Raw genomic sequence first — 22,636 nt, forward strand, 5'->3', positions numbered from 1 at the left:
GTGAAGAGAAGGGGTTTGTTGAAAGGAATGTGAATATAGAGGGGTTTGTTTACCAGGAAATAGGATTTCTGGGGGTACAGCAGAAAAGTAGAGAAAGCTGATGAGCAGTGGGTGTTTGGGGTAGAGAAAGCACATAGCTATGTGGGATGAAAGTTCAGGAGAGAGACACTAGAGGGGTCCTTTTGAGCAGTGTGCAGGATAACAGGGGTGTGAGACAGAAAGGATGTAGTCCAGGGAAATGAGTTAATGCTATAAGGTTTGGGGAATATATTTAAAGAAAGTTTAAGCAGGTTAAGGGTGAGGTCTAGGCTGGGTGAAAAATATTAGCTATTACTTACTGACTACTTACTGTGTACCAGACTCTGTCCTCACTGTGCTAGGTACTTTATATACATTATCTGAGTCCTTTTAAAAATCCTACCAAGTTGATGGTGATATCCCCAGTTTATTAATATGCAGTAGGTTTATGGACATTAGGATTAGCACTTGAGAAAGTGATGGGGCCCTAGCCGGTTTTGCTCAGTGGATAGAGCGTCAGCCTTGGACTGAAGGGTCCCAGGTTTGATTCTGGCCAAGGGCACATGCCTGGGTTGTGGGCTTGATCCCTAGTAGGGGGCGTGCAGGGGGCAGCCAATCACTGATTCTCTCATCATTGATGTTTCTCCCCCTCTACCTTCCTCTCTGATCAATAAAGAAATATATATCTATATATACACTGAGTGGCCAGATTATTATGATCTCTGAACGCATAATAATTTGGCCCCTCAGTGTATTTGTATCTCAAATGGGTACCAAAAGTATTCTAGATTTTTGCTGGAGATCAACCACCTATTTTCCCTGAGCTTTTTATCAGCCAGTGCAAAGGGGAAAACTGATCAGGTTCTCGATTTATAGTATCTTTGATATCAAATAAATGAGGTACTCAAGAGAAGTACACTGAGTGGCCAGATTCTTATGCTTTCAGAGATCATAATAATCTGGCCACTCAGTGTATAAAAGCCCAGCAACTGGAATGGCGGAATGACCAGAATGACTGGAATGACCAGTGGCTATGACGTGCACTGCGGCAGCCAACCGGCCTGATCCGGGCCCTGATTGGGCCCCTTGGCCCCCGATCGGCCCCCAACACCCTGATTGGGGGCGGGGCCAGCCGGCCAACCACCCTCGGCCTGATAGACCCCATTGGGGCGGGCCAGCTGGACACCAACCACGCACGAATTTGTGCACCAGGCCTCTAGTAAATATATTTAAAAAAGAAAGTAATGGGGTCCTGATCCCAGGAAGTCAGTTTATGAGTATGATCTTGGCTGAAATAGTTGGAGCTCTGCCCTATTCTTATTCTCCCTCCTGTGTGTGGCCGACTAAAAGATTTTAGGAATTGATCTTAGCCGGGGTTACTTGGAGGACTGCTGATGACTTCTTTGGTGAAGAAGGGTTTAATTTTGTGAGATTTCTACCTCATATACATGCAAACTCAAATTTTCAAAATTACATATTTTTTAGGCATTACATTATGAAATAAGTAACAATGTTCACTGTAGAAAATTAGAAAATACAGAGAAGGAAGAGGAAAATGATTACCTGTAATCCTTCACTCAGAACCACTGTTGACAATAAAATACCCTTTTAGTAATTTGCATTTAATAAAGTAAAATGCTCAATAAAGTTTAAATTTTTTATTATATGTTGAAATGATAATAATTTGGATATATTGGTTAAATAAAATATTATTAAAATTTCACCTGTTTCTTTTTTTTAATATATTTTTATTGATTTCAGGAAGGGAGAGGGAGAGAGAGATAGAAACATTAATGATGAGAGCGAATCATGGATCGGTTGCCTTCTGCATGCCCTCTACTGGGGATTGAGCCTGCAACCTGGGCATGTGCCCTTGACCGGAATTGAACCCAGGACCCTTCAGTCCACAGGCCAATGCTCTATCCACTGAGCCAAATGGCTAGGGCTCACCTGTTTCTTTTTACCTTTTTCATGTGGCTACTAGAACATTTAAAATTACTTATTTGGCTCATATTATATTTCTATTGGACAACACTGCTCTAGAGTCTCTGCTTTGACCCTTCTGAGTCTTTAAAAAAATATTTTTATTGATATATAGAGAGAAAGAAAGGGAGAAGGAGTGAGAGAAACATTGATGTGAGAGCAGAACATTGATCCGCTGCTTCCTGCACACCCCATACCAGGGATTAGGGATCCAGCCCTGACCAGAATCAAACCACCAACCTTTTGGTGCATGGGACAACACCCAACCCACTGAGCCAAACTGGCCAGGGCCATTCTGAGTCTTAATGAAGTTTTACTGTCTGTACATTTTTAACTCTGTCATAAGTGTTTTAGGCCAGTGTAGTCCACTAGAACTTTTTGCACTGATGAAAATGTTTGATGAAATCTGCCCAATATGGTAACCTCTAGCCACTTGTGGCTATTTTTTTTTTTTACCAGAAATTGTTTTTTAATTGATTGATTTCAGAGAGAGAGGGAGATGGAGAGAGAGGTAGAAACCTCAATGATGAGAGAGAATCATTGATTGGCTGACTCCTGGGATCTGAGCCCACAACCCGGGCATGTGCCCTAGACCAGAATCGAACCTTGGACACTTCAGTCCACAGGCCAACACTCTACCACTGAGCCAAACTGACTAGGGCACATGTGGCTATTGATCACTTGAATTATAGCTAGTGTGATGGAGGAACTGCTTTTAAAACTTTACTTAATTTGAATTAATTTAAATGTAAATAATCATGTGTACTAGACAGCACAGTTATAGGCCTTATAAAAAATAAAATTTCCATAAACCTTGGCTGACTTTGTCTTTTCTAGTTGTGTCGGTGTTGAAGAGGAGAAGGCTGCTGACATTGATCTCTACCACTGCCCCAACTGTGAGGTTCTACATGGGCCTTCAATTAGTAAGTAGATCTTGGGATTTCCAGGAGAGCATGGGCCAGAGGAGAGACAAAGCAAAGGAAGCTTGGAAGGGAGATTGCCTTTGTGTAGGTGCTTCAGATTCATCTCCCTTGGGAAATAGCAGAGACTATATAGGCCCTGCAGGACAGCAGCCGCCCCACGGAGAGGGCAGAGTGCAGAAATCCTTCCTGGGGATTTCTCAGAAGAAGCACCTATCCTTACTAAGAACTTTCCTGAGTCTGTGAGGGCCTTGTTGACTCCAGGTGCTCCAAAGGGGTTATTAGATTGAAAGAGAAGCAGGGTCTGCCGAGGCCTTTGCTCTTGGAAACGTAGCTCACAGCCATTCTGATTCATGGTTTCATGTTTTTTTCTGGCTTAGTGAAAAAACGCCGTGTGTCTTCAAAAGGGCATGATGCACACAAGGGGAAGCCGGTGAAAACTGGAAGCCCTACATTCATTCGAGAGCTCCGCGGTCGGACCTTTGACAGGTGAGTACCTGTACCCCAAGTGCTGGTGAACTCTATGGCTCTGGGAAGCTGGGACCCCTCTTCTTTCCAGATTTCCCGCTGGCTGTCCCATTAGGTGCTTCCCCCACTTGGAGGTGTCTATAGAGCTCTGTGAGTTCCCTCTGGAGAGAGGTCTTCTGTTTTAGTCAGTTGCTGAGAAACATTGCTAGAGTTTCATTTGATGTACAGAGTACATTAAAGTCCACTTGTGGAAACTTTTGATAGATTGGGAGGCAGTTTTGCTCAAGTCGGACAAGGATATTTACATGCACCCACAGATTGTGACAACTAGGAGTCTTAAAGATCCGAACGTTTAAATTCTCATTGTAAAGACAAGGAATATCTTTTAAAAAATGAAGAAAAATATGAGGATCATATCTGTCTTTTGCAATCAAAAGAAAGTTTTCCTTTTTAAAAAAATTAAGATGCACTTATTAAAAATAAATTACATCAATTGTACAAAAATGAGTTAAAAAAGTTAATGAATGAAGGTACTCTCTTTTGCTTAGTTTTTAATTAATTTTATCATTTTTAGCTTTCCTATAACTGAAGTGTTGTTTAGAATTATAACTTTTTCTTTAACTTAATATTTTTTGTTTTGTTTATGTAAAGGCAGTGAGTTTCCTTTCTACCTCAGACCCCTCAGATCTCTTCTCGAAATTTAACCAATTTCTTGTGCATTCTTTCAGAAGTAGTTTTTGCTTATACAAGAATGTGGTCCTGGCTGGTTGCTCAGTGGTTAGAGCTTTGGCCTGTGGATCAAAGGGCCTCAGATTTGATTCCCAGTCAAGGGCATGTATCTCAGTTGCAGGTTCGATCTGGTCAGGGTGTGTGCTGGAGACAACTAATTGATGTTTCTCTCACGTTGATGTTTCTCTCTCTCCCCCTCCTCCCTCCCTCCTACTCTCTCTAAAAATCAATGGGAAAAACAATCCTTGGGTGAGGATTTAAAAAAAATAAAATTTAAAAAAAGAATGTATGTGTTTGTGTGTATATTAATTATTCTTTTAAAAAATACAAATAGAAACTATATTCTGCATCTTGATTTTTAAACCTAAAATTATATACATTTAAACGTTTTATTGATTTTTAGAGAGAGGAAGGGAGAGCGGGAGAGAGAGAGACATCGATTAGTTGCCTCTCGAACGCATTCTTACTGGGGATCAAACCTGCAATCTGGGTATGTGCCCTGACTAGGAATTAAACTCACAACCTTTGGTGCGTGGAATGATTTACCAACCAACTGAGCCACACCAGTCAGGGCTAAAATTATATTTCTTGAAGATCAATCCATATTAACACATGCACATGTTCTTTATTATTTTTCATGGATGTTTAGTGTTCCATTGTATGGATATATAATTTATTTAACCAATCCTCTATTGATGAACATTTAAATTGATCCTAGTATTTTGCTGTTAGAAAAAAATACTGCAGTAAATGTCTTTATATTCAAGTTTTTGCATATGTGGATAATTTTATTTGTAGATTTATTACCTAGCAGTGAAATTGCTAGGTCAAAGAGTATGTGCTTTAAAAATTTTTACAAATATTCCCAAATTATTTGCAAAGTGGCTATATTTCACACTCCCACTAGACAATGTGTGAAAGTATCTTAATTTCCTGTATCCTGGCCAGAACTGTTTATTATCAAACTTTTTTTTTTTTGCTTGCTTATTTATTATTTATTTATTTATTTATTTATTTAATTTTTATTGATTTTAGAGAGGAAGGGAGAGGGAGAAAGAGATAGAAACATCAGTGATGAGAGAGACTCACTGATTGGCTGCCTCCTGCATGACCCCTACTGGGGATCGAGCCCGCAACCCGGGCATGTGCCCTTGACCGGAATCGAACCTGGGACCCTTCAGTCTGCAGGCCGACTCTCTATCCACTGAGCGAAACCGGCTAGGGCTTTTTTGCTTTTCTGATAAGATAAAAAATGAAATGTTTCCACTTGATTTCTTTAATTATGAAGAAGACACATATATTTTTGTATGTTTATAAATCATCCTATTCCTTTCTCTGTTGCTGCTTGCTTATGTTATTTGACAATTTTTCTATTGGGTTGCTGCCTATTTCTTACTGATTTATGATAGCTTTCCTTGCAGAAAATTTTAATTTTTATGTAAATTTATTTTTAGTAGGTGCTGCACCTTGTCTCTCATTTTTTTTTGTACTACTCCATGTATTTATTTTTTCCAATTTAATCTTTGAATTGTCTAGAGTTATAGTAGTAGTGCGGTAGACATTGAGCATAATATTTTTCCAGATGTTTGTCTCAACACAACTTACCAAATAGTAGTCCCATCTTTTCTCCAGCATGATTTTTTTTAAAACCTCCTGTTTTCTAGTTAACTAAGTATGTGTGTTGAGTGATTGTAAAAATTGTTTTTGTTTTTTTCATAAGTCTTTTCTCTTTATTTGCCAGTATTTTAAATGGGGTACTGCTGCTCTGAGTTAGAATAAATTAGCTAACCTTGTCAGCTATGTCTTTTCTTCGTGGGCAGGCTATTGATTGATGTATTCCTTTGACATCCAGAGAAGAGCACCCTATTGACAGGATATCCTGGGTTAAGCTTTCCACCTTTGCCAGTGACCTGGCTTCTTGCCTTGGATAGGTCCTTTCTTCCCTGGCACATGAAGTTTATGCCATTAATTGCCAGCTCATCTTAGATCCCCTCAGCAAGATTCCACCCCATAAGTGAACGGTAGCATCTAGTGAGGCCTTCAGTGGCAGGGCCTCTGGGGCTCAGGGTTTCTCTCCTATGGCCTACAGCTCAGATGAAGTGATTCTGAAGCCCACTGGAAGTCAGCTGACTGTGGAATTCCTGGAAGAGAATAGCTTCAGTGTGCCCATCCTAGTCTTGAAGAAGGATGGATTGGGGATGACGCTACCCTCACCATCATTCACTGTGAGGGACGTGGAACACTATGTTGGTAAGCAACACAGACCATCTTAACTGTGATATTGTTCACTCTCATTAAGACCTGTGACCCCTCCCTTCAATCTACCTTTTGAATTTCCTTTCTAACCATCTTGGGAATCTCAGGTGAAGTGCTTACTCAGAGTCATTCTTTGGCGAAGCTAGAACCAAAATCCTGTCCTCCTCCTTTTTCGTAACAGATCATAAAACCCCAGACGGAGCCCCATTTTTTAACCTGGGCAGTACCAAAAATTGTAATGGTCTCTCTGTCCTTGCTTGAAATGAGAAAGCTTTTGACTTTTGCCCTCACATGCCAATTTTCTTCTGAGCATGAGTTTTGGGAGATAGGAGGAGAAAAAGTGAGGAAGCAGGGCCTAGGCAGGTGGATTGTATTATGAGAGGCTGTGTGTCAGGCAGTTCTGTTGCCCTAGCAGTTCTGGATCCAGCACATAGGAGAGTACAAGGGATTCCTACACTCACCTCTCAGACATGCACATACAAATACAATGTTTGAGGAGAGAGGTTTTGAGTGCAGGCCATTCTAGGGACTGGTAAGGGGATGAGAGACGCTTCCCTGGTCTCTGAGACCACTTGGTATAGAACCCATCTCTTTACTCCAGGTTCTGACAAAGAGATTGATGTGATTGATGTGGCGCGCCAGGCCGACTGCAAGATGAAGCTCGGTGATTTTGTGAAATATTACTACAGTGGGAAGAGGGAGAAAGTCCTCAATGTCATTAGTTTGGAATTCTCTGATACCAGGTAGGAGGGATGGGGTGAGTAAAAAGCCTCACAAATGCCTGGAACTTATCATATACTGAGTATATGTTAGTGTTCCTTTCCCTTCCTCCGTGGTTACTTCCTTTGGGATGGGGAGCTGGTTTATACTTTCCGAGGGTTGATGCTCACATAACAACCAAATCGTATTTCTCCTTCACAGTTTCTAGCGTTGGATAGATTATATAGTAGCTAATTTAATTGATTTTTATCTCCTTCAAGACCAGGGCAGCTTTCTTAGACCTTCTGATATTTAGAATGTGGCATGGTCATTTGTTTAACTCCCAGGATAGGTCCTCTGTTCCTGGAAATAGATTTACTAAAATTACCCCCAAATAGTTTCTCTAAGGATAAGGTTTCTTAGATTTAAAAAAGAAGGAAAAAAGCTTATGACCTTTAAATGATTCTGTCTGGACTTATATACTCAATAGATATATGTAGTCTTCTCTGTGCTCAAAACCATGGGAGATCCCAAAAATCATAACACGTCCTTTTGCACTTAGGAAGAATACTGTCTGATTGTTTACTTCTTTAACCTTTAATTTTGACATAATTATAGATTCACAGGCAGTTGCCAAAAAAATGTACAGGGGGGTCCCATGTATCTTTTATCCAGTTTCCCTCAATAGCAACATCTTACAGTAACTATAGTACAATATTGAAACCCTTGCTATTGGTTTTAACATGCAAAGTTAACCTGAAGGTGTTTAAAAAAACTGGTTATTTATACCTCACTTCATTTTGAAAGACTATTTCAAGCAGCTTACAGAGATGCAAAGAGGGGGAAAAAGAGAAAATTGGAATAAAAGGAAAATAAAGGTGGGGAGATAAGATACATCTGGTGGGTCATCTGCCCACAAAATGCATGTATGAATGTCTGGATAGTTGATGGAGAAGGACTTTAGAATTTTCACTGAATTTCCTTAGGGTCAGAATAAAGAAGGGAATGCAATAGTATAGAATTTGTGGTTTTCACATAGTATAAAAACAACCAGATGTTTGGGAGAAACACTTCTTTACCTGGAACTGAGCCCAGAGAGGTTTCTCTAAAGGTTCCTCATAAAGAAGACACTACGAGATGGGGACAATACAATTAACTGTTACAAACCAAGTGTCAAGTGAGTAGGCTGGGGTTGGGGGGGTATGAACATTTAGTAGAGGACATGATCGCCTTTGACTGAGGAAGGCTGTGGATCTGGGACTTGGGACTTCTAGAGTTGAGTGGAATGAGGATGCTGACCAGATTTACAGAAATAAGTGTTCTATGTACCCTTGGGGATTCTGTGGAGAGAACAACTTTGTCTTTATTGACTCTCACTGGAACGGAGGGCATTTTATTCAGACTTCAACCTCAATTCCTAATCAGCTGACATCTGTTCTCCATCCCTTCCTTGCTAGGCTTTCTAACCTTGTGGAGACACCCAAGATTGTTCGGAAGCTCTCATGGGTGGAGAACTTGTGGCCCGAGGAGTGTATCTTTGAGAGGCCCAATGTGCAGAAGTACTGCCTCATGAGCGTGCGGGATAGCTATACAGACTTCCACATTGACTTTGGCGGCACCTCGGTCTGGTACCATGTACTCAAGGTAGGAGTGTGTATGGCTTCTGGAGGCAGCCAGGCCTTGGACCACTCTGTGTTTTTTTCAGGTGGCAGCACAAAACAGGCTGCTGAGGCCTTTCTGCCTCCCAGGATTGGGTACTTAGTGAGTATGCCATGTAAACTGTCTCTACTTCACAGTTGGTGCTTAACGTTTTTTCAATAACAGCAGATGCCTAAAATTTTCTCCAACTACTATCTTCTTAATTGAACCAATATATATTACCACTGTGTGCAAATGTCCATATTTACTGCTGAAATTCCTGGTAACTTGAGAACTTCCCTTCCCCCTAACTTTATTGAGGCATACTTTAGCCTATATAATAAAGAGCTATTATGCTAATTAGACTGAACAGCAGAACGACCATCCAGACGACTTTCCAGACAAAGCTGGGGCTGCGAGAGCTGGCTGGGGCTGGCTGGGGCTGCAAGGGGCTGTGAGGGCCAGCCAGGGCTATGAGGGGCTGTGAGGGGCTGTGAGGGCCGAGTTCCTTGCACCAATTTTGTGCATTAGGCCTCTACTATACCATAAAATTAATGTTTTAAGTGTATAGTTTGATGAGTTTTGACACTTTTGTATCTATCTATCTATCTATCTATCTATCTATCTATCTATCTATATAAAAGCCTAAGCAACCATTACGACCAGTCGACCGAACAACTGGTCGACCAGTCGCTATGACACACACTGACCACCAGGGGGCAGATGCTCAATACAGGAGCTGCCCCCTGGTGGTCAGTATGCTCCCATAGCTAACCTCCCGCGGTCCCTCCCACCAGTCAGCCAACCTCCCGTGGTCCCTTCCTCTGGACTGGGTGAGATGGCCCCGATCAGCTCTGATTGCTGGCCACGCAGAGGGACCCCACCTGTGCACGAATTCGTGCACTGGGCTTCTAGTAGTTGTATAACTTCCACCACCACCAGGACAGAGCATATATGAGAAGTTTTGTTTTAATGTCAGCCTTCCTATAGATAATTTTCCTTTTAGTTGTTGCTATAATTAGCATATCAATTGTTAACGACTACAAAGGATTTTTGAGGTCTAGAAAACACATTTAAATAATTTTGATTGTTTTCCACCATTGTTCACACTATTTAGTTTTCTTTTCAGAAATGTCAAGGATAGAGAAAACCGATATGGCTCTTGTCCAACTGATCACCAATGCTGAACTAATTGTTTCCATTGTTTTCTCATGAAGAAATTGGAGCATTTATTTATTTATTTAAAAAACATTTTTATTTATTTTAGAGAGGAAGGGAGAGATGGAGAGAGATAGAAACATCAATGATGAGAGAGACTCATAGATTGGCTGCCTTCTCCCTCCCATGGGGGATCAAGCCCACAATCCAGGCATGTGTCCTGACCAGGAATCGAATCGTGACCTCCTGGTTCATGGGTCAATGCTCAACCACAGAGCCACACCAGCTGGGCTGGAGCATTTTTTTTCTTTTGATCTTTATTGTTGAAAGTATTACATAGGTCCTCTTTTTCCCCGCCATTAACCCCTTCCAGCCCGCTCCTGTTGGCTGGAGCATTTAAATGAAGAACTATCATGCAAATGTTACATTTAACTTTTTTATTTTTATTTTTTATTTTTTAATATTTTTTATTGATTTCAGAGAAGGGAGAGGGAGAGAGATATAGAAAACATCTATGATGAGAGAGTATCATTGATCTGCTGCCTCCTGCATGCCCCCCATTGGGGATCAAGCCCGCAACCCGGACGTGTGCCCTGACTGGGAATCGAATTGCAACCTCCTGGTTTATAGTTTGATGCTCAACCACTGAGCCACGCCAACTAGGCAGACTTTTTTATTTTTTATATATTTTATTGATTTTTCACAGAGAGGAAGGGAGAGGGATAGAGAGTTAGAAACATCGATGAGAGAGAAACATCAATCAGCTGCCTCCTGCACACCGCCCACTGGGGATGTGCCCGCAACCAAGGTACATGCCCTTGACCGAAATCGAACCTGGGACCCTGGAGTCCGCAGGCTGACACTCTATCCACTGAGCCAAACCGGTTAGGGCCAGACTTCTTTATTTTTAAATAATTTTTTATTGAAAAAATACAAAAATAACAGGAAGAATTTCTGTGTCCTTTATTCAGATTCTCCAAAGGTTAATGGGGGGATGAGGACAAATATGTAAGACCTTAACCAATAAAGAAATTAAAATGCAAAAAAAAAAATAAAATAAAAAGAGTTTAAACTTTTGCTTACATTTCACAGGTAACTTTCTTAAATCTATAGTGTATCATATATTTAAGATATGTGATAAGAATAAATTCTTCTCTATTTAAAAAAAATAATTTATTGAAAAAATACAAAAATAACAGGAAGAATTTCTGTGTCCTTTATTCAGATTCTCCAAAGGTTATCATCTTTATCTAAAGCAAACATAATATAATGATTTTATATATAGATTTTTTCTGAAACATTTGAGAGTAGTTGCAGACATGGTGTCCCTTTATCTCATAATAATTCAGTGGGTATTTCTTAAACACAAGGGCGTTATATTATAGTTATCAAAAATCAGGAAATTAATACTGATATAATACTATTATTTAATCTACAGATCTGATTCAAATTTCTCTAATTGTACAATAGATAATTTTTAAAGATAATTTCTTCTGTTGCTTTTCTTCATTGAAATTTATAATGAAATATTGGTTAAAGTAATAAAGCTGTGGGTTGGGATATTTGTGCGAGTGGGTTTTTGTGTCTTTTCTGCCAAATTATCTATCTGGTGATTATCCAGGCAAAATATAATTAGGAAATAAAATGTTCTTTTAGCAGATAATCACCTAACATAAAATCTTTCAGAAGTCCTTAGGCGATTACTGAACTTTTAAACTTTTATTAGCTTTGATTGTAGGTGTGAGAAGGAATACTCTCTGTAAATGGCATTTAAAGGCAAATTCAATTTCTTCTCATTGGTAATGTGGCCTTAAATTCTCCTAGGGCTAGTATTATTGATCTTTTTATCCGTAGAGGCCTTTTTCATTTGGTATTGCATGAAAAATAGGAGCCTTTGGTGTACATTTGTGCTAAGTTGAATAATTTTGTTTGAAATACTCTTTTTAAATGCTTTTTGTCAATATCATAGAAGCTTAAAAGTGAAAAAGCTCCTTTTGAAGTTTTCCAAATTCCAATAAAATGATCTTTGGATGGGTTTGGAAAAGAATTCTGGCATACTACGTGGTCTTAGAGCATGGGAGAGAGAATATCCTTTTGGAGACCCCCTTGAGGACTTTTCTGGAAACGCTTGATGTTTTTGGCATTTCAACCTCTTTTTGTTTCAGGGTGAGAAGATCTTCTACTTGATCCGCCCAACAAATGCCAACCTGACTCTCTTTGAGTGCTGGAGCAGCTCCTCTAACCAGGATGAGATGTTCTTTGGGGACCAGGTGGACAAGTGCTACAAGTGTTCTGTGAAGCAAGGACAGACACTTTTCATTCCCACAGGTCTTTTCTGGGCCCCTCTGGGAGCATTTGAGGAGGGCAGGAAGAGGAAAGCTTGGGGCATCAGAGCCAGCCCCTTCCTATAATGTGTTGATGTGATTATGTGGGATATCCCTTTCATATCAGCTGAAGGCTCAGAACTGGACATCAAGAAAATTCACATGGTGGCCAGTGAGCAGCATAGCTGCTTGGGAAGGCTAATGGTGGGGTGGCCCAGGAGGAGGTTAATAGACTTCTTTGCACTGGGCTACTTGGTGATAGAGAACAGAACTCTCAGCCCTATGACTCTAATGATGGTGACTGGGAGGCTGGCATTGCAGGCTATAAATCAGAGTGACATGGGGGGAGGGTGGGCCTTTCTCCAAAACAATACATGCCTAAGCTTTACCCCTAGAATTATGAATCCGTAGGTCTTGAGTGGGATCTGAGTGTGTGTATTTTGAAAAAGTCCTCCCAGTTGTCTCAATTTGGGGAAAGTTGGCATCTTTACTATGTTGAGTCTCTCATTAACACAGTAAGTCTCTCCATTTATTTAGATTTTCTTGATTTCTTAATTTCAGAATTAGTGTTGAATTTTCTCAAAACGTTTGGTAGAATTCTCAAGTCCAATTTCATGGACCTAGGGATTTCTTTTGGGGGAAGTTTTTAATTAGCATTCAATTTTCTTAAACTTTATTAGGGTATTAAAATTATTTAATAATGGGTGAGTTGTGATAGTACTTCTAAGGAGAATTGGTCCATTTTTTTCTAAGTTGTGAAATTTGTGTGTGTAGAGTTGTTCATAGTATTTCCTTATCTGTTTGATGTCTTCCAATTCTCTAGTGAAATCCTGTTTCATTCCTGATATTAGTTATTTGTGCCTTCTCTTCTGTGTGAGTATTGATGGAGGTTTATCAATTTTATTGAACTTTAAAAATCACTCATTTCATTGATTTTTCTCTGTTGTCTTTCTGTTTTCATTTTCACTGATTTCTGCTTTTATCTTTGTTTTTCTTCCTTCTGCTTGCTTTGGGTTTATTTTGCTTTCCCTTTTCCAGTCTTGAGACAAGAGCTTAGATAATCAATTTTAGACTTTCCCTGTTTTCTTTTATATATATATATATATATATATATATATATATATATATATATATATATATTGATTTCAGAGAGGAAGGGAGAGGGAGAGATAGAAACATCAATGGTGAGAGAGAATCATTGATCAGCATGCTCCCTACTGGGGATTGAGCCTGCAACCCAGGCATGTGCCCTGACCAGGAATCAAACTGTGACCTCTTGGTTCATAGGTCAACGCTCAACCACTGAGCCACGCTGGCAGAGCTGTATCATGTTTATTGATTTGTGGATATTATACCAACCTTGCATCCCATTGGATCATGGTGTGTGATCTTTTTTATGTATTGCTGGATCCGGTTTACTAATATTTTGTTGAGGATTTTAGCATCTATGTTCATAAGGGATATTGGCCTATAATTTTCTTTCTTTGTAGTGTCTTTATCTGATTTTGGCATAAGGATAATGCTGGTCTTGTAAAATGAGCTTGGGAGTCCTCCCTCCTCTTGAATTTTTCGGAATAGTTTGAGAAGGGTATGTTTTAGTTCTTCTCTGAATGTTTGGTAAAATTCACCTGTGAAGCCATTCAGTCTAGGACTTCTGTTTGTTGGGAGTTTTTTGATTACTGCTTCAATTTCACTAATTGTCATCTGTCTACTCAGGTTCTCTGATTCTTTCTGATTCAGTTTTGGAAGATTGTATGTTTTTAGGAATTTATGCATTTCTTCAGATTGTCCAATTTGTTGGCATATAGTTTTTCATAATATTTTGTTACAGTCCTTTTTATTTCTTTCATGTCAGTTGTTACTCTCCTCTTTCATTTCTGATTTTTTTTATTTGGGTCCTCTCTCTTTTTTTCTTGATGAGTCAGATTAAAGGTTTGTCAATTGTGTTTATGTTTTCTAAGAACTAGCTCTTGGTTTCATTGATCTTTTGTATTGTTTTTTAAGACTGTTTCTTTCATTTCTGCTTTGATCTTTATTATTTCCTTCCTTACTCACTTTGAGCTTTATTTATTGTTCTTTTTCAAGTTCTTTTAAGTGTAAAGTTAAATTGTTTATTTGAGATTTTTGTTTCTTGAGATAGGCCTGTAATGCTAGGAATTTCCTTCTAAGGACTGCTTTCACAGTGTCCCATAGGTTTTGGGTGGTTGTGTTCTCATTTTCATTTATTTCAAGATACCTTTTGATTTCTTCCTTGATCTCATTGTTAACCCATTCATTGTTTAGTAGTAACATGCTATTAAGCCTCCAGGTGTTTGTGTTTTTCATATTTTTCTTGTGGTTGATTTCTAGTTTCATACCGTTATGGTCAGAGAAGATGTTGATATGATTTCAATTTTCTTAAATATATTGAGACTTGTTTTGCATCCTAACATGTGGTCTATCCTAGAAAATGTTCCATGTGCACTTTGAAAAGAATGTATATTCTGCTTCTTGGGGTGAATTGCTCTGAAGATATCAGTTAAATCCATCTGATCTAGTGTGTCATTTAAGGTCCTCGTTTCTTTGTTTATTTTCTGTCTGGAAGATCTATCCATCGATGTCAATGGGTGTTAAAATCCCCTATGATGACAGTGTTACTGTTAGTCTCTCCCTTTATATCCATCGAGATTTGCTTTACATATTTAGGTGCTCCCCTGTTGGATATTTTGATCCTTTTATTATATAGGATGCCTCATTAAGCAATATATTATATTGTTTTACATGTTTTTGAATGTTCTATTAATGGAATCATCATATTAGAGATAATATTCTTTTTAACTTGCTTTCCCCCCCCTGGACATTGTGATTGTGAGATCCATGTTGAATCAAGTAGCTGAAATTAATTTATTTTACTTGCTTTCCAGTGTTCTGTTGTATGAGTATATGGCAGTTTATTCATTCTTTTGTAGATGAACATTTCACTGAAGAATTATGAGCAGGGGATAACATGGGCAGATTTGTATTTTAGATATATCACTTTGGGTTGGGTTCTGAAAGATAGACTTCAGAGGCTGAGATTGGTGTAGAGCAGTGGCTTGCAAACACTTGGCACTCAGGACCCCTTTATACTCTTAAATATTATTGAGGACCCAAAAGAGCATTTACTTTTTGGTTTATATTAATAATTTCTCATAAATTAAAACAGAAAATGCAAAAATATATATTAATCCATTCAGAGATAATAGTAATAAGCTTATTACGTCAATATTTATGAAAAACAACTATTTTTAAACCAAATAAAATTTAGTGAGAAGATTGACATTTACATTTTGCAAATATTTTTAATGTTTGGGCTAACAGAAAACAACTGGATCCTCAAATCTGCTTCTGCATATGGTGATATCATGTCATATACCCTTTGGAAAAATTCCACTGTATACTCATGAGAGAATGAGGGTGAAGTGAAAAAGACAAATCACATCTCAGTATTATCATGAGCATAGTTTTAATCTTGGATATGCTCTGAAAGAGTTTCAGGGATCCCCTAGGGTTTCCTGGACCACAACTTAAAAACTGCTGGTGTAGAGGAGCCAGTTTCGAGGCTGTTGTAAGTAGCCTAGGTGCGAGATAATGAGGGGTCTGACCACAGCATTGGTAGGATGGATGAATGATGTATGGATGTATGGATGGAGAAGGGGAGGTGAATATGAGAGAGATTTAAGGAGAAAAATCAAGTTTTTCAGAAGGTGGTATAGTGTTAAGTGCAAGGAGAATAGATTTCCAACTTAGATGCATGCTTCACAACCAACCTGTGAAGTGGACATTTAGCTAGAAATGGTAGAATTAGAACCCAGATCTGTCCAACACAAGAACTCTTTGTTTTATCTAGAGCAGAGTTAGAAGTGGTAGTCATGGCAAGGAGGTGATGCCCTTCTCAGAGACAAGAGAGAGGATGGGTGAGGCAACAGAGAGATTTTGGAGAGGAGGGAAGTAGGAGTTTATTAACCGCATAGATTGTTCCAGTTCAGGCTTATAATGATGGCAGACTTTGCCAGGGTGTGTATTGGGAGAATGGAGGAACCTAAAATGCTCAGAACCAGAGGAACTTAGAATGTTCTGAGTCACTGCCAAGCTGTCTGCTATAAGGAGTTGTGTTTGAGCTGAGTGGGGAGTGGAGGTGTCTTCCAGCTCTGATTTTGCCCTATTGCACTGCAGGATGGATCCATGCTGTGCTGACCCCGGTGGACTGCCTTGCCTTTGGAGGAAACTTCTTACACAGCCTTAACATCGAAATGCAGCTCAAGTGAGTCCTGAGGCTGTGGTGATCCCAAGTTGGCCATTCCCAATTGCTAGAGGCTTTGGGTTCTCCTGTATAGTAAGGAGTGCAGCATCCAAGGAGGCAAGATGATCAGAAAGAAATGGATACTGGTTCCTCATGCTCTTTGGTCTGAGGATGAATACCTCTTCCTCACTTTGTAGTTATGTGATTTTGGGCAAGTCCTTTTGTTAAAATCCTCACCTGAGGATATATTTATTGATTTTTAGAGAAAGAGAGAGTGAAGGAGAGACACAGACAGACAGACAGACAGACAGACACACATTGATGTGAGAGAGAAACATCAATCAGTTGCCTCCCGAACATACCCTGACGGGATCGAACCTGCAACCTAGGTATGTGCCCTGACCGGGAATCGAACCTCAAACCTTTTGGTGTACAGGACAGTGCTCCAACCAGCTGAACCACCTGGCCAGGGCAAGTCACATAACCTTTGAGCCCAAGTTTCTTAACCCATAAAGTATGGTCTTACAGGGTAGTTTTGAGGATTAGAGATAATGGATAAACAGCAGGGGTGGGGAACCTTTTTTCTGCCAAGGGCCATTTGGATATTTATAATATCATTCTTGGGCCATACAAAATTATCAACTTAAAAATTACCCTGCTACCCCAGCTGGCATGGCTCAATGATTGAGCATTGACCTATAAACTCGGAGGTCACGGTCTTTGATTCCCGGTCAGGGTACATGCCCGGGTTGCGGGCTCAACCCCCAATGTGGGGCATGCAGGAGGCAGCTGATCAGTGATTCTCTTTCATCATTGATATTTCTCTCTCTCTCTCTCTCCATCTCTTTTCCTCTCTGAAATCAATAAAAATATATTCAAAAAAATTTTTTTAAATTAACATATTTGGTCAAACATTTAATTAACTCACCCTTAATGCCTTCGCAGGGCCAGACCAAATGATTTTATGGGCCTTATATGGCCCGTGGGCCTGACATTCCCTATCCAGGCCCATGGGCCGTATATATGTTCTGATATAAAGCATCCAGAACAGTAGCTGATACATAGTAGATGCTCAGTATACAGGATTCTTATTACTGTTGTGCCTGTTTTCCCCAGAGCCTATGAAATTGAAAAGCGGCTGAGCACTGCAGACCTCTTCAAGTTCCCCAACTTTGAGACCATCTGTTGGTATGTGGGAAAGCATATCCTGGACATCTTTCGAGGTATGAAGCCCTTTGCCAACTGTCCCTTTTATCTTAATCTCCTGAGCATGTGTGTGTGCCTGTATGCATGTAACTATCACCTCAATTGAGATACAGTACTATTCCATCACCACAGAGATCTCCCTGGTGTTACCCATGTGTAGTCTCACCCACTCTCTTCCCTGCACTAACCATAACTTCTGGAAATCATTGTTCTGTTTTCCATCTTTATAATTTTGCATTTCAAGAATGTTATAAAACTGGAGTCATAGAGTATGTGATTGGCTTTTTTACTAAGCACAATGTAGGGGAGAGCATGGGTTTAAACATTTTTATTTAGCAAAGGTGGCTGAGAAAATTGGATAACAGTGAAATTATTCCTATTTCCTACCAATTAAAATAAGAAACTCAGTCTAGATAGTCTCAGAGTTTCCTGAGAAATTCTACTTCCCATGGGGACAAGGCCCAGTCCTGACCATCCTGGTATTACTGTGTTGGTTCTGGGTCTCAGCCCAGGTGGAAGCTAACCTTCTTGCTCACTCTGCTCTAAAATCAACTAGTTCCCTTGATTAGACCTGAGATTCTTCAAGATGACTTTGCCAGGAGGAATCAGTAACTCAGAGTTATAAAGAACCTCAGAGACCAATGAGTAGACTCCTACCCAATACCTCAAGCCCTTATTCTGCCACCTAGACAGACTGTCACTTAAGTGTTCTGAGGGTAAATGACTAACTGCTTATTACTTGTTCTGAAAAGCTCAGTTGAGTAGAAAACTCTTTATTGCGCCTAACTAAATCTGGCTTTGTCATAACCTCCTCCTGGAGTAACTCAGAACAAGGGCATTAAATGGCCCTTCAGATCTGTGTAGAGGGGGGCCAATCATAGTTGTCCTGAGTGTTATATTTTGGAACCCAAGAGGGAGAGTAGTGTCGTGAGAGAAGCACAGGCCTCAGATTCAGACAGACATGGTTTCAGTCTTGGCTTTGGCAGTTTACTAGGTGTATGCCCTTGGTTAAATCTCTTTGTCTCTCTGAGCCTCAGTTTCCTGAACTACAAAATGAAGATAGTGATACTTGGTTTACAGGGTTGGGTATAAAGATTAAATGAGAATGTAGATGTCAGATGCCTGGCACATAGTAGGTACTCATTAAATAAACACTTATAAGAACTGAGATCTGGAGTTGTGTTTAGAACCTCGAGCATTTTCTCTGGTTGCCTGAAAAAAAATAAGAAGCCCTTCACTTCCCTGCATGGCTTTGCTCACCCTCTGCCTTCCTCTTTCACCCTTTAGGTTTGCGAGAGAACAGGAGACACCCTGCCTCCTACCTGATCCATGGTGGCAAAGCTCTGAACTTGGCCTTTAGAGCCTGGACAAGGAAAGAAGTAAATACGTTTATTTCTCTACCTCCTCTAGAATTCTGCCCTTCATGGGGATTGGCTTTGGGTAGATTCTTTGTGGGAGGCAGAAGAGACCAGGGAGGCTTGTGGGCTCACGGCATTAGAGTAGAGGACTGGGCTAGGACTGTTTGAATGTTTTCAAACTTTTCTTTCTGATTATAAAAAAAGTAATACATGCCTACTCTAGAAAATTAAAAAATACAAAAGAGTATAAAGAAGAAAAATACCACCTGTAATTTTAATACTCAGAGGGAATTAACATTAGCATTTGGGCATACAGTCAAACCTCATTTCTCAAACATCTCCCATCTCGAACAATTCAGTTCTTGACAGACAAGTTGTTCACAGAAAAAAGTCTCCCTTGTCGACCAAAACTTGAGTGACCTGACAACCCTTTCATGCTGTTGCCTCAATGTGACAAAAAAGGTATGGAAGGCAACAAGCAAAGGAGAGAATGCTTTTGTTGCTGGATTAGCACAATTTTAAAACACAAAGAGGCCATCAAGAGTGCTAATGTTGCTAAGGGTGTGAAAGTGCTCACAAAACAGCAACCACAGGCAATTGAATAGGTAGAAAACTGTTGTTGATTGGATAAAGGAAAAGCAGTTAGCCAGTGATAAAACTTCTGAGGCAGTGATATATGAAAAATTCCTTTAAGGCTAGTAGAAAGTGGTTCTATAAAGTTAAGAAAAGAAGTGTTTATTTATAAATTAAACAGTACATTAGACATGTACTATATATAAGAAAGGTTGAAACAGAATCATTTGGGGGTCTGAAATGTATTAATTCAATTTACATTATTTTTAATGGAAAAATGATGCAGTTTTTGAACAAATGGCTTCTCGAACAGCCTTCTGGAATGAATTAAGTTCAAGAAATAAGGTTCCACTGTATTTTCTTCTGACCTTTCTTATATGCATTTAAAAAACATAATTGCTGTCACCCTGTACATACAATTTTATATCTGAATTGATTGGCTTATCTTAATTTTCCTGTGTCACCAAAGTTCTCCGTAAACATTTAAATAGTTACATGATATTCTTTTGCAAGGATGTATCATCCTTACCTAACCACTTGTGTATTGTTCTTTTCTTTTTATTTATCTGTGTATTTCGGGGGGGGGGGCAGTTGTAGAAAATCATGCAGTGAATATCTGTATTAGTTTTTGTCCCTCATCTCTTTTTAAAAAATGTTTTTTATTTCAGAGAGAGGATGGGAGAGGGACATAGAAACATCAATGATGAGAGAGAAACATCAACATCCATCGGCTATTTCTTGCACGCCCCCTACTGGGGATCGAGCCCAAAACCCAGGCACGTGCCCTGACCTGGAATCCTGGTTCATGGGTTGATGTTCAACCACTGAACCACAATGGCTGGGCTGTCCCTGATCTCTTGATTGAAGTTTCTTCAGGATAGATTCCTAGAAGAGCAATTACATTTTTAAAAAAATATATTTTATTAATTTTTTACAGAGAGAAAGGGAGAGGGATAGAGAGTTAGGAACATCGATGAGAGAGAAACATCCATCAGCTGCCTCCTGCACACTCCCTACTGGGTATGTGCCCGCAACCAAGGTACATGCCCTTGACCAGAATTGAACCTGGGACCCTTGAGTCCGCAGGCCGACGCTCTATCCACTGAGCCAAACCGGTTAGGGCGAAGAGCAATTACTTGATCAAAGTACATGGGAAAAAATGTATGACTCTTGATGCATACTGCCAAAATGGCTTTTTAGAAATATATCAATATCCATATATCCAGTTGAATATTAAATAGCTATAGAAGAGATTCATTAAGTTCTATGTACTGATTTGGAAAGATCTCTAGAATTTGTCAAGTAAAGGTGTAGAACCGTATATATAGTGTGTTATCTTATGTGTAAAAAGGGGGAAAACAATAATTATATTTGTATGTACTTAATATTTGCCTTAAGACACAATCTGGAGGGATGCAGAAAAAGTAATAAAAGTGGCATATGGGGGTGGCCTAAGGGAGCTGATGGCCTAGTGGGGCTGATGAGGTTTTTCAGTATATATCTTTTTATATTGTTTGATTTTCTTAAATTTTGTGAATGGATTATCTACTCAAAATATTGAATTTTTAAAAAAGCAATTTTAAGAAATGCAAAAATACAAGACATCAATATTTTTTATGCTTTTGATATATATATGCATATATATATGTATACACACACACATCCTATATAATTATAGGCTAATATGCAAATTGTCCCCTCGACCGGGAGTTCAACCAGGGGGTCGGGACTGGCTGGCCAACCACTTGCGGCCCCTCCCCGAGCCAGCCCAGCCCAATTGGCCCTGATTGGGGCCGGTGGCCGGACCCCACCCATTCATGAAGTTGTGCACTGACCGGGCCTCTAGTATATATATATATTTGTTAATCCTCACCCAAGGATATTTTTTCATTGATTATTAGAGGGAGTGGAGGAGAGGGGGAGAGACAGAGAGAAGCATTAATGTGAGAGAGACAAATGGATTGGTTCCCTCCGCACGCACCCCAACCAGGGTTGGTACATGCCCTTGACTGGATTCAAACCCGGGATCCTTCAGTCTGCAGGCCAATGCTCTATCCACTGAGCCAAAACAGCTAGGGTGCTTCTGATATTTTTATAGACTTCTTTTCCTGCATACAGTGGCCTAAGGAGATCTCCCCATTTCCTGTTGCCGAACTTCCCCTCAGATATTCTCGGACTTCATGTTTTGTGCCCTCTCTTGCTCCTTAAACACATCTACAAGGCCTGGGCGTTAGCCTGCAATTCTGTTTCTTTACATCTTTACATCATTCAGGTGTGGCTACCTTGAGTTTCATCTCTGACCCTCCTGCCCCCCATTTAGTGAATTTTAGCGTGAATCTGTCCCAGAAACACCAAAAGGGAGGGAAGTGGATGGGTTCTAAGCACTCATGCCTTGGGCCAGCATTGCCCCAGGGACCAAGGGATGGCCCCAAATAGTGTAGCCGAAGGGAGAGTAGGACAGAGATCTGAGGAGCCATGCTTATGGAAGAAGTCTGTTGTGAAGTGCAGAAGACTGACTTCCGTGAGAAGCACTTGCTCCCCACGTTTCCAGAGCCCCAGGGCTGGGTGGGAGGAGGAAGCTGTTAAGGTTATCCAGCTGGTCACATGGGTTTTAGGCATCAACCCCTGCCTAGCCATCAAAATAAATTCCAGATGGATTAAAAGAGTTAAAGGAAAAAATAATCAAAGCATGGGAAACAAGAAGTAAATGCTGAGGAATTTTTATCAATCCTCTGGATACTGAAGTGAAGTGAAAACTGATGGAAGAAATCACAAAGGAAAAGCTTGACAGATCTGGCTACATAAACATGTAAATCTCGAGGACTCAAAAAGATTGCAAAGGAATTAAGAGAGACAACCAACAGCTCTCAGCCTGGGTTGCTATCGAGCTAGCTGTGGGCTAGTAACTACTCAGCACTGAGTTCTGTCCTCACAAGTGGGGAGGAAGGAATGTTCCCAGGGATCTCCCTGAGGTCCTTGACTTTTTGAGGGGTGTGGCCCAAGCCTTCATCTGAGTTCCTCACACATCTTGACACTGTCCTTTAT

At 40.0% G+C, this 22,636-nt stretch overlaps 1 protein-coding gene across 6 annotated transcripts in view; it reads left to right on the forward strand.

The window, feature by feature from the left end:
• The window catches only part of PHF8 (PHD finger protein 8), a 90,055-nt gene that overhangs the window by 27,226 nt on the left and 40,193 nt on the right, over nt 1–22,636 (forward strand). For all 6 annotated transcript variants that reach the window (XM_080652436.1, XM_080652438.1, XM_080652437.1 and 3 more), the window contains 9 exons: nt 2,839–2,924; nt 3,302–3,410; nt 6,208–6,368; nt 6,976–7,117; nt 8,531–8,717; nt 12,035–12,197; nt 16,388–16,475; nt 17,571–17,677; nt 18,948–19,039. In XM_080652436.1, the coding sequence (XP_080508562.1) occupies nt 2,839–2,924; nt 3,302–3,410; nt 6,208–6,368; nt 6,976–7,117; nt 8,531–8,717; nt 12,035–12,197; nt 16,388–16,475; nt 17,571–17,677; nt 18,948–19,039 (1,135 nt within the window). The remainder of the gene's footprint in view (nt 1–2,838; nt 2,925–3,301; nt 3,411–6,207; nt 6,369–6,975; nt 7,118–8,530; nt 8,718–12,034; nt 12,198–16,387; nt 16,476–17,570; nt 17,678–18,947; nt 19,040–22,636) is intronic.

This window comes from Plecotus auritus, assembly GCF_963455305.1.
Source record: "Plecotus auritus genome assembly, chromosome: X".
In the NCBI taxonomy this organism is placed as follows: Eukaryota; Metazoa; Chordata; class Mammalia; order Chiroptera; family Vespertilionidae; genus Plecotus; species Plecotus auritus.